The sequence below is a fragment of the Astyanax mexicanus genome, chromosome 12 (assembly GCF_023375975.1).
Source record: "Astyanax mexicanus isolate ESR-SI-001 chromosome 12, AstMex3_surface, whole genome shotgun sequence".
In the NCBI taxonomy this organism is placed as follows: domain Eukaryota; kingdom Metazoa; phylum Chordata; class Actinopteri; order Characiformes; family Acestrorhamphidae; genus Astyanax; species Astyanax mexicanus.
The window spans coordinates 4,292,311-4,303,838 of record NC_064419.1 but is presented as its reverse complement, the minus strand read 5'-3'; the positions used below and the strand labels follow the sequence as shown (position 1 = coordinate 4,303,838).

At 35.3% G+C, this 11,528-nt stretch overlaps 1 protein-coding gene across 3 annotated transcripts; it reads right to left on the bottom strand.

Annotated features, from left to right (window-relative positions):
• Window positions 1–1,225: 1,225 nt before the first annotated feature.
• Window positions 1,226–11,024, bottom strand: cxxc1a (CXXC finger protein 1a). 3 transcript variants are annotated; one of them, XM_007245827.4, is made up of 15 exons: window positions 10,857–11,024; window positions 9,337–9,443; window positions 9,149–9,249; window positions 8,895–9,043; window positions 7,759–7,914; window positions 6,817–6,960; window positions 5,922–6,029; window positions 5,316–5,506; window positions 4,179–4,386; window positions 3,972–4,079; window positions 3,628–3,677; window positions 3,373–3,469; window positions 3,107–3,259; window positions 2,380–2,534; window positions 1,226–1,966 (listed from the first exon to the last, which is right to left on the bottom strand). In XM_007245827.4, the coding sequence occupies exons 1-14, from the start codon at window positions 10,857–10,859 to the stop codon at window positions 2,388–2,390; spliced, it is 1,722 nt and encodes a 573-aa protein (XP_007245889.2). In that variant the 5' UTR covers window positions 10,860–11,024; the 3' UTR covers window positions 1,226–1,966; window positions 2,380–2,387. The 3 variants fall into 3 exon arrangements, with proteins under 3 accessions (XP_007245889.2, XP_007245890.2, XP_049341955.1); XM_007245828.4 differs by having other exon boundaries at window positions 5,316–5,503; XM_049485998.1 differs by lacking the exons at window positions 9,149–9,249; window positions 9,337–9,443.
• Between the last annotated feature and the right edge of the window lie 504 nt (window positions 11,025–11,528).

Below are 11,528 nucleotides of genomic sequence, written 5' to 3'. Positions count from 1 at the left end.
CTCTTTTTCTGAGCTCCTTAGAAATTTGTTTAGATGCCTTTAATTTAAATAAAACAGGGTTCCACCCACTCACACCTGACTATATTCCCATTGATTGAAAAAAATCTGACTTTAATTCCACTTAAACTATCAGCTCATTTTAGATGTTCACATACCTTTGCCACCACTTACTGATATGTACAACTTCAATCCCAAAAAAAAGTTGGGACACTGTGTGAGCTGCATATAGAATATAAAACAATACAAAAGTATAGCAAAGTCATATACCCACTTTATATTCACAATAGAATATGGATAAAATACTTTACCATTTATTGAGAAACATTAACTAATTTTGAACTTAATGGCAGCAACATATCTGAAAAAGTTGTATTAGGGCAACTAAAGGGTTGAAAAAAGTTAATGGAACTAATAAAAAAAACATTGCAATAGAAGCAATTTGCAACTAACTTAACAGGGTTTAAATGAGTATTTTAGAGAGAAAACTCTATTAGAAGGAAAGATAGAGAGGCGTTCATCACATGCTAAATTTGCAACAAATAATTGTAGAACAATTTTAGAAAATGTTTGTCCTTTTAAAACCACAACGATTTTGTATATTTTATCAAAAGGTTCATAAAATCTGAAAAAATTACTTGTCGCAAGTGACAAGCCCAGTGGTCAGTATTGTATGCTGGTAATCTTTGGGCCCTCAGGCAGCCCTGCATTAAATTCACTGATTCATGGAATTCACAGAATGGGATCAGGAACACTTCATTTAAAAAAAAAGACTATAAAAAGACTAAAAAAAACTATCCTGATTAACTAACCTGAGTAACTGTCTCCTACTGTCCACAGAAAGCTTTCTACTAGACTTTAGAGCTTTCAAGATTTGTTTGCATTCGTCAACGAGTGCTTCTTAGAAAATGTTCTAGTAACTTTAGGCTAAGAAATTTTGACATGTTTCAGTACATTCCTTGAACATTACTTCTGTAACGTTACAGGGTAACCTTTTTGGAACCTTTTTAAAATGTTGCTAAATGTTCTTATAATGTTCTCTGTTAGCTAGGATGGTATTATTAGTGGGTTAGCTAGATTTGTTTAACTGCTTAAATGTCATTAGCAATGATAAATGTATTTGTTTTGATAATAAATTTTGATAATAAAAATTACTTGCTATTGACATGCTAAAATTCGTCAGATAGTAATCATGTTTAATCAATTAATCAAACAAACAGACATTAAACAAAGTGATATCCATTTAATTGTGATGATAAAGGTGATACATTTCTTATACAGTAGATTTCTCACACAGTATTGGTTAACTTCTCAAACTATAGGCAAAGTTAATTATAACTGAAACTAGAAATTGCAACTTCTTGCTAACTGCTAACTGGGAATGGCAGTATTAGCACATATTGTATTAACTGCATGTACTGTGTGTTTCAATGACTATATAAAATATCTATATCTTGTTCAGGTTTAAAAAAGTTGCTAAAATGCATTTTTTTGTAATTTCAAAGCCCAAACCACAAGCTTTTTAAGCATGATCATAAAAGTCATACAAGATATAAAGATATAAAGAAATGAGTCCGATACAACAACAAAATCTATACAGAGTGCATTACTGAATAATAAAAAAACATTGAGAAAACAATGGACACAAACACAATTACAGAGTCAAACCACTGAAGCACATACAATAAACTTTTATTTTAAGAAACCACATGCACCTGTAATGGTCTGGATCATAATCACATAGCTAAGATACTTAAAGCTGGTCCCTTTAACACTGAACAGACCAGTTTATTATTTTATTTTTTATATATTTATTGTTAATAATTAAAAATGGTAAGAAAATGTCATATAATGGATTTATGCTTTTATGTGTAAAACTCCATTGCACTATTATAAGAAGCAGTCCAACACCAGTAGGCCACTTCTCATCAGTCTTCAGAACTTCATCCATTAAAATCCTATATAGCCACTGTTAGAAAAGAAATAAGACAATTTATCACAAAGAAACTTTGTAAAAAAAAAACAAACAAACAAAAAACAGCTGACACTACAGTTCGTGTATATTTTGGCCGCTTATTAATTATTTTTTTCCCCTACTTGATATCATAATGTGTACTCTAGAGGATTAAAAATAAAATACGTATATACACATAAAACATACAAGAAAAAAGCAGACATATGTACTTTTTTTTTACAAAAAAATTAATGTTAATTAAGTAATTAACATTTTTAATATATTTTTAACAACACAGAATTGTCCGTGTTTTTGCCAACTGTCATCAATATTATATACTTAAAACTTATATTATTAATATCATTAAAAATGAAAGATTAGCAATTCTGAAAAAGTAAAAAAAAAAAAAGAAAGAAAAAAACGCAGACCTCAGTGACTATCTGTCCTTGCCAGTGCGCAGGTCTGTGGCATGTGGGTCATGCTGAATGGTCTGATGCAACATCAGGGCCAGCAGACCAGCGCGATTGGTCATCGCAGTTCGGACATTACGCTCCTGCTCGAACAACTCGTCCAACTTGTACCACTAGAGGAAGAGAGTGCAGAGGAGAAACATAAGATCACAAAAAAATACAATAACTATATGTAAAATAAACATCTGTACTTACCTATAAATCACAGCTATAGTTATAACTAGTTCACAAGAGTGTGTTTTGCATATTATGCAAATCAGCAAAAAAAGTGGGCCGAGCTTTGTAGGGATTTACCCAAAGAATTAGTAAAAAATAAATAAATAAAATAATGTTGAATATAGGTCTTAATGTTCTCAAGTTATTGAGCAAAATGTGAAAAATTAATTTATTTTTTCTTGTGTATAGCGCCCCTATTGTCAAATCAGTGTTATTTTTGTCGTCTGTCGAGATGCACTGCATCTACCTACCAAGTTTCATATCTCTACGACTTATGGTCTAGGCTGTACAACTGTTTTTTTTTTTTTTTTTTAGAAGAAAACTATTAGTAATAATAAAAATTAGAAAGAAAATTCTGAGCAAAAATAATAGGGTTCTATGCACCTTTCAATATAATTAAAATATAATAAGAATAAACATTATTGTTTGAGCATTATTGTATGATAAACCAGTAAAAAGGCACACTAACCACTCTGACTCTCTCCAGGTCCACCTCGGCTCTGCGGAGCTTCTCCCAGCAGTAGTGTTTGTTGCACTTGCGCTTCGACACTCTGCAGTAGTCTCCTGTGGGCTCGAAGACGTCTCGCACCAGAGGACACCCACATACCTCATCTGCTGGAATCTGCAGTAGATCCATCATAAAGATTTTAGTTTTAGTGAGGTGACTTAAACTGAATAAAGTGTGACTGAGTGTTAAAAATATATAACCAAAAATAACCCACACAGTAAGCTCACCTTTGGATCCCGGGAGTGTTCTGGACAGAGAACCTGAAGCCTCTTACAGTATGTTTTGCTCTGAGGATTGTATACGTCACAGAACAGCCTTGTTGCCCTGCAGAAATACAATTATCAAGTTTATTTACCCGATTAGAAGAAGACATAATTCAACTAAGCGTATTTATATATTTTTATATAAAAACGCTTCTTCTAAATGAAATAAAGTCTCAAAATTCATTAAACTGAAACACCAAACTAGAGAGTTACACTTACCCTTCAATGCGTGTGGGATACATAGACCCAAATGATGTCTGACTCTCATACTGTTACACAGGAGAAGAAAAAGAAAGTTACATATGAAATTTACAAAACAGTTTAAAAACAAAAAAAAAATCTTGCATTTTCACTTTTTAAAACAATTTCTGCATTTCTTAACATTGTGTGTAAAAAGTTCCAAACTACAATCTTTTAACATTAACTTAACATTAACGCATTAAAAGTTAGAAAGGGGATTTTCTTCTCCACTAAAGCTTAACTTTCGGAGGTACGTGGTTTTGCATGAAACAATAAAATGTATGAATACAAATGTTAGAAATAACTAAGAATAATTTGCTTACCTTGGCATAGCATCTCTCCATATGACGTAGCGCCACCTTGGGGTTGACCGGGTGACTGCAGGAGACGCAGAAAATCTGAAGGTCTGTATCATCATCTCCCTCATTTACCTGTGAAGGACAAGAGTGAAGACCATATAACCATGCAACTGAAATTTCAAAAGAGATTGCAACTCTAAGTGTGTTCATCATGTGACATGGCTCTCTGACCTCTTCATCGTGCTGGACGACCTGCTGCTTGGCCTTGGCAATGATGCCCTCCAGCTCGTGAAAACGCTTCTCCATCTCAGTGAGTCTCAGGCGGGCTGACTGTTGCTCACGCCGGATGCGTTCCAGAAGTTTCTTGCCCTGCTCTTCAGCAATACAGGGGCTCTGCTGCCACTGCTGGATACGCTGAGGGAGGATTTCATAGATCCGGCTGGTAAGAAACAGAAAAATCTTCAATTGGTTATGTTTGTATTATAATGCACTTTTTTACACCTTTATTAACAGCACATTTTACAAATTATGAAATTAATACATAGAAAAACCTAATGTATACACTATAAATAACAAATGTTTGTTTGGACATTCCTCATAATATAAAACTCTGAGACCACTTCAGAGACCACTTCAGTTTCTGAATCAGTTTCTCTGATTTTGCTATTTATAGGTATACGTTTGCTCTAATATTGTCATTTAGAGCATTAATATGCAAACAATTGGAAATGGCTGAAAAAACAAAAGGCAGAGCTTTCACACCTCAAATAATACACAGAAAACAATTCATAAAATTTTAACAGTTCAGAAATCAATATTTGGTGGAATAACCCTGTTTTTCATGCATCTTGGCATCATGTTCTCCTTCACCAGTCTTGCACACTGCTTTTGAATAACTTTATGCTGCTGTACTCCTGGTGCAAAAATTTAAGCAGTTCAGTTTGGTTTGATGGCTTGCGATCATCCATCTTCTTCTTGATTATATTCCAGAGGTTTTCAATTTGGTAAAAACAAAAAAACAAAATTTTAAATGGTCTCTTATATTTCTCTATGTATACAGTTACAACTACCGCTTGTTTAGCCTCCTACTTTTAGTATAGGACTCTCAGGAGCAGATCAACAAAGACCTATTGGAACCATGTCTAAACTAAATCATGGCTGAGAGGGGGGCCATTACTGGTGGTATGAAATGGGGAGTTCAGGATGACCTTGCAAAATCTCCCCTAGACAGTACAGACAATGACTTCAATAAAAGCAAGATTGATTCAGAAAAAAACAGTAAGGAAAAAAATAAAAATAAAATAAGATATCCTTCATTATGCCAGTCACTTCAACTCCAAGAACCGTGCTAATTAGTTTTGGGCTTACTTGGCAGCAAGCTTCATGCCACAGTCATCAGAGCAGTATTTGGAGTTGGGGCGAGATGACTCCACACAGCCCGGTCCAAGGCATTGCCTGCTCCCCCCACTGTCTCGGGTCTCGGCCCTCTCACTGTGGCGCACCTTGTCCCGATGTTTCTGCTTGGGTTTGTGCTTACGAGGCTTATTCTCCTCTTTCTGCTAAAAAAAAAAAAACATAGTAGACTTTAATTAGACTATGATGAATTAGACTTTAAACACTATGGCAGAAGTCTTCAATTCTGAATTCGGTATATTGTGATGCTTTGTATATGGCAAATTAATTACATTACTGTTAACTAACAGAGAAAACCTATAATTTAGGACGGACAATTGTATTTAAGGTCCAGATCCAAAGACCAGGGAACTATAACTTTAGCTAAGCTATAAAACAGAGAAAGGCAAATGTCCCAAAAAATTAATGTGATAAGGTACAAGCCAGCATTATGTCTTACAACAAATGCTTTAATTAATTTTTAGCTATCCACAGATTCTAAACTCATCTTGTTTAGACGCCGAAAAAAAAAACATGATAACAGGCTGCAGGACTGTGATTAAATTTGTGAAGGTGACTAACCTTTTTCTCTGATCGCTTTTCCCTCCTCTTCACATGTTTGACCTTCACGGCTCTCTTTCGCATGGCAGGATCCAGCGATGCACTGTCTTCCTCATCACTGTTCCAGCCCTGATATAGTACACACATATACACACAAATTGTATGAAACTTTAGCTTACAAAATGAATCAACTATATAAACTGTAAAGCATGGTGGTGGTAGCTCACAAAAAGTTCTGCTAGGTGGCTAAATTGGCACACTGCACAATTTCAAGCAAATCTAAGGCTGTATTTACAGAGTAGACCTTTATGATTCTGCTATTACTACTATAAATATACACTATATTGCCTAAAGTATTCACTCGTGTGCATTTGCACGCATATGAACTTAAGTCACGTCTCATTCCATACCAAACTTGCTCATCCATGTCTTTATTGACCTTTGTGTACTGAAGAAGTCATACCCAAACTGTTCTGGTGAAGTTGGGAGCATGAAATTGTTCAAAATCTCTTGATATACTGAAGCATTAGGAGTTTCTTTCACTGGAAATAAGGGGCCGACCCCTTTGAACCCCTAAAAAACAACGCCACTATAATCCCCCCTCCACCAAACTTTACAAATTCTGGCAACCACCAGCCCCATATTTATCCATCTGATTGCCAGATGGAGAAGCACATTTCACCACTCCAGAGAACACGTCTCCACTGCCCTACAGTCCAATATTTTTTTTAGTATTGTTTGTAGAAGCAGTCTGCATGCCTGAGTCGTTGATTTTATACACCTGTGGCCACAGATGTGATTGGAACACCTGAATTCAATTATTTGGATTGGTGAGTAAATACTTTTGGCAATAGTAAATTAGAATTGTTGACCTATGTGTACAGTAGTGTGTGATTAATATGGGCACAGTGCATACACAGTCTCCAAATCTGCCAGCACGGTACTGATGATACAGCTCCAGCTCATCCTCACTGTAATCGTCTGAAAGAGGGCAGTCTCTCTGGGCATTGTGTGGGCTTTTAGATAAAGCATACTCCTCATCCTTCACCCGCAGCATTTTCTGCAGCAGAAAAAAATATTCAAAACACACACACAATACTTCAGGACACATCGAAAGAGATATGACTAAAGTAACTTCCACTGACCAAATAAGCAGAGACATTTAGTTAGCTTTTTAAAGCAATCTACATGATTGATGTCTAAATTCTTTTTCTTTTTTATGTGAAGCTATGATGCTAATGTCTGGCCCACACTACAGGGTTTGTTCTTCTACAGGAAATTGTGAAATGCGATGTACAAAAAAAAATAATAATAATAATAATAATTTAAAAAAATACTAAATTGTCTTTACAGTGAAATTTAAAACTTTTTTAAAGATCTGCCGACACCCTGCTATAGCTACATGCTAGGGCATGGGGTTGCTCTCAGGCAACAAACCACTTCTTGGATTATTACACTGTCTCTTAATTTTTATTATTATTTTTTTTTATTATTTGTTGCTATTTTGTTTTCATTTACTTACTATAAAAGTGATTTTTATCTTGTTGCCAACAATTATTACACTCATAAACATCATAAATCCACTCAGAACTAATAACATCTCCATACCTTTTCTAGGTTAATGATCATTAAATTTTTAATAATACTAATAAATTAAATAAAACGTAAAAAAAAGACGCATTTCTGTTGTCAGTTTCACTGTGTTACATAATGTAGTAGTTTGACATGACGAAATGACAGTCATTTCATTTTGTGAATCTACTACATTATGTAACACAGTGAAACTGACACCACTACAGTAAAAACCAAAACCACATCATAAACATAAAATTGACTGAAATCAGCCAAGCGTGCTCACCCGAGCTCGGACTTCACACTGCCTGAGTCGACATTTCTGGCGGATCTTGTTGGGGCCACCGAACTTCTTCATGTCCTTGCAGAAATCACACTGACCACAGTCCTCCGTCCTGCAGCAGGCCTCACACTCCCCGCACATCCGTGCAGAGCGCTTCACCTGCGGGATGAACCCAAAAACAAATTTTAACCTGCTCGCTAAAATCATTTGTGGATATTTTTGACGAATACATTCAGCAACTTTATGTTGCACATATTGCTGACGTGCAAATGCACAAAGAGCTTCTCCACACTATCATTACTGCCCACTGTGCTGTCCACTGTGGGTGGTAATGCCCTCTTTGAAGTATCTGTGGTACATGTACCCATCTTAAATGTTTAGAATTAGAATGTCCCATCCATATGGGTCATTGTAATGATTAATCATTACAGAATCAGTCTGTTTTAGGCTACATGAAAAAATAGAAAATTTGATGTGAAACTCATATTTTATTTCATTTTTAAATGTATTGCAATGTACAAGAAATCCAGAAAATTTCATCCATTTTTTTCAATTTTATGTTTTTCATCTCTGCCCCTCACAATCGGAATTTTAGGGAAAAAAAAATAATAATATTAATATTTTCTTTATTTTCAAATTTTCCAATGTTTGCATTTTGCAAGTTGGATTATACCATCAGATTTGTGTTAAAAGTTACAAAATTGGACAAATCCGAAAATTGAGAGATGATTCAACTTTTCATTTTGCCTAAAATTCTGTTTGTGAAAGTGTGTGCTGAAACGGAAAAATTGATAATAGAGAAAAATTGGATGAAAACACATTATTTCTTTACAATACAGAAAAAAAAAAAGTTTTATATCCAATTTTCTATTTTCGTATTTCACTTGATGCTAAACGTTAAACTGACCCATGTGGCTTCTACTATCAGGCCTCACATCAAATATTAATAAAATAATAAGATCAGATAATTCATGTTGTCTTGGCATGAAAACGCTGCCCTGTTGAAACCTCACACACAAGATAACACCTCCCAACTTACACAGATGTGTTTGTTCCCAAGCCGCCTCTTCATGATGTGACAATTCATTTACAGTTATTATATTATAAATTAAACAACTGCATTTCGGTCAAATACACACCTTCTCTTGGTTGGTCAATCGTGACCCACGCTTGCGATCAGTCCGGTAGTCATTGTCTGTGTCAGGCTGTGAATCCATTCCCTCTGTATCTACTTCTTTCTCTTTGTTCTTCTTCGGACGATACTTAATTTCTAAAGAACCGTCTTTACCTGAAACAGAAACAAAGGGGATGAGCCATTTAAGAAGAAAAAGAATAAACATTTTGGACTTAATTAAAGAACTAAAAGATAAGAGCTAAAATCTAAGGCACTCACTGCGGCATCGCTCACAGTACCAAACCCTAATCGTTTTTGCCATCTTCTCAGATATAAAAATGCAGTCTCCATGAAACCACTCGTTACAGCTGTCACAGCCTCTGTATAAAAAGAGCAAATTTACTTATAGTGATGTTTCTTGTAACACTGGAAAATTTTGCCTTAGTTAAATGCAAACAGTGTCTCACATCATGAAGCAGTTGATGTCTGGTTTGCGACAGATACAATAAACTGGAGCGTTCTGGTTCATTCTTCTCTCCATGTCTGCTTGACTGATGGCTGGACGTTGCATATCCTATTGAGGAAAAGCACAGACGTGAGTGCAAATTCTGCTGCGAAAGGGAAATCCATAAAGGACTGCAGAACTTTAAATATATTTATCTATGTTATCTGAAGCCCTATTCAGACAGACAGGATTAGGTTCTCAGGGGGTCCTGAGGTAACTTTCTCGTTTACGGTGGGTCTTCTTTTATGTGATTTTATTCCTGTCCAGAATGACCATGTATGTGTTTTTCTCAGACGCCCTCTGTTTTAATAATCAAATATTTGTTTTGTGGCCTGAGGGTGAGGGTATTTAAAGATGCACTTTTTGCACTTTCAGTGAAGTTAAGCTGAGTACAGAGCCCATACAATGAAATCATGTGATAAATAAATAAAATAAATAATAAATAAAATATAAAAATAATGCTTGGTCAAAACTAGTTAAAGCATGGGAATGAGATAATTAAGTCGTATGGTTGACTTATTAAGGCATGGGAACAAGCTATATAAGTTGTGTGTATGACTGAGGCATAGGAGCGAGATAATTAAGTCATGGGCAAGACTTATTATTAAGGTGCGAGAACAATATCATTAAGATGCATGGATGACTTATTAAAGTGTGGGAACAATATAATTAAGTCCTAGCCATATGAGTCATCCCCACGACTTGCTCATCTCATTCCCATGAGATAATAAGTTTCCCAATGACTTAATTATGTCTTGTACCTACGTCTTAATAATTCACCCACACTATTTAATCTTGTTCCCATGTTGTGGGAACTAGAGATAATTAAGTTGTGTCGATGACTTATCAAGGCGTGCAAACAAGATAATTAAGTCATAGGCACAACTTAATTATCTTGTTCCCACACCTTACTATGTCATCCAAACGACTTAATTATATCTCTTGCCCATGCCTTAATACGTCATCCACACTACTTAATTATCTCATTCCCATGCCGTGGGAACTAGGGATAATTAAGTCGTGTGGATAACATATTAAGACGTAGCAACAAGATAATTAAGTTGTGCCTACGAATTCATTATCTTGTTCCCATGCCTTAATATGTCATCCACACGATTTAATAATCTCTCCTTCCCACGCCTTTATAAGTCGAAAACCACTTTAATAGTAAACCTGTACGTAGCTAGGTTATCTTTACACACCTGAAACATAGTTAGCTTAGCTAGCTAGCTAGTTACCTTGATAAAAGCGTAATTTTGACTAATACAGCTGTCGTTTAAGCTTAATAAAAAGGTACTTAATAGAAGCTAAGGCGGGAACAACACGGCAGCCCTAACCACTTTATAAAGACGAGTTTTTAATTAAAGATTTTGCGTTAGTTCGTTATTTATTTAGTTATTTTTCTCCTCTCTGTGGCCTCTCCTTGTCCAGGCGCTGCGTCAGTAACCGAGACCCGCTAATATAAACTCTACAGATACTCACCATGGCGAATTTAAAAAGCAGCTAAAAGCCAGAACAGACAGATGAACACACACTCCGGGGGGACAGACAGAACCCGAGAGTAAAAATCCAATATCAGATAAAAACAGACGAGTTTATAATCAGTTCAGGATCCACCATTGTTTTTCACCAGAGCCGGTTTCTGGAGAGACTTCCCACTTACCTCAAATCTCCTCTTTAAATTAGAAATCTACTGATAACCGCTAGAGGGAGCCCGCGGGAGAGCCCTTAGTAATTGGGAGTGAATAAGGCTAAACGGCTAAAACTTACATTAAAAATAATAATTAACTACATCTCTATGATATTCATTTAATTTTATAAGAACAATTGAAGTTTTTATCTAAATTATGAATAAAAATCACTCTTATCTTTCTATTTTTTCAGCTGTAAACGATTTTTTGACAACAGATTCGCTAGCCTTACTGCTAACGTGTAACAGACAGAGCACTTCAAGAGTTTAAAAAGGTTTACAACTAGAGTTTAAAATCATTCAATGTTGTTCTAGGTTGAGAAAAAAAATATTTTTGTATACAATTATTTTGTATAAAACATTTATAAACTGATTTTGCTCAATTGCTCCATATAAACTCGAGAGCGCTCTCAGTCGGCATTCTCCTCTTTAAAGACTCTCTGGTTTTGTTTCACCCTGGAAAA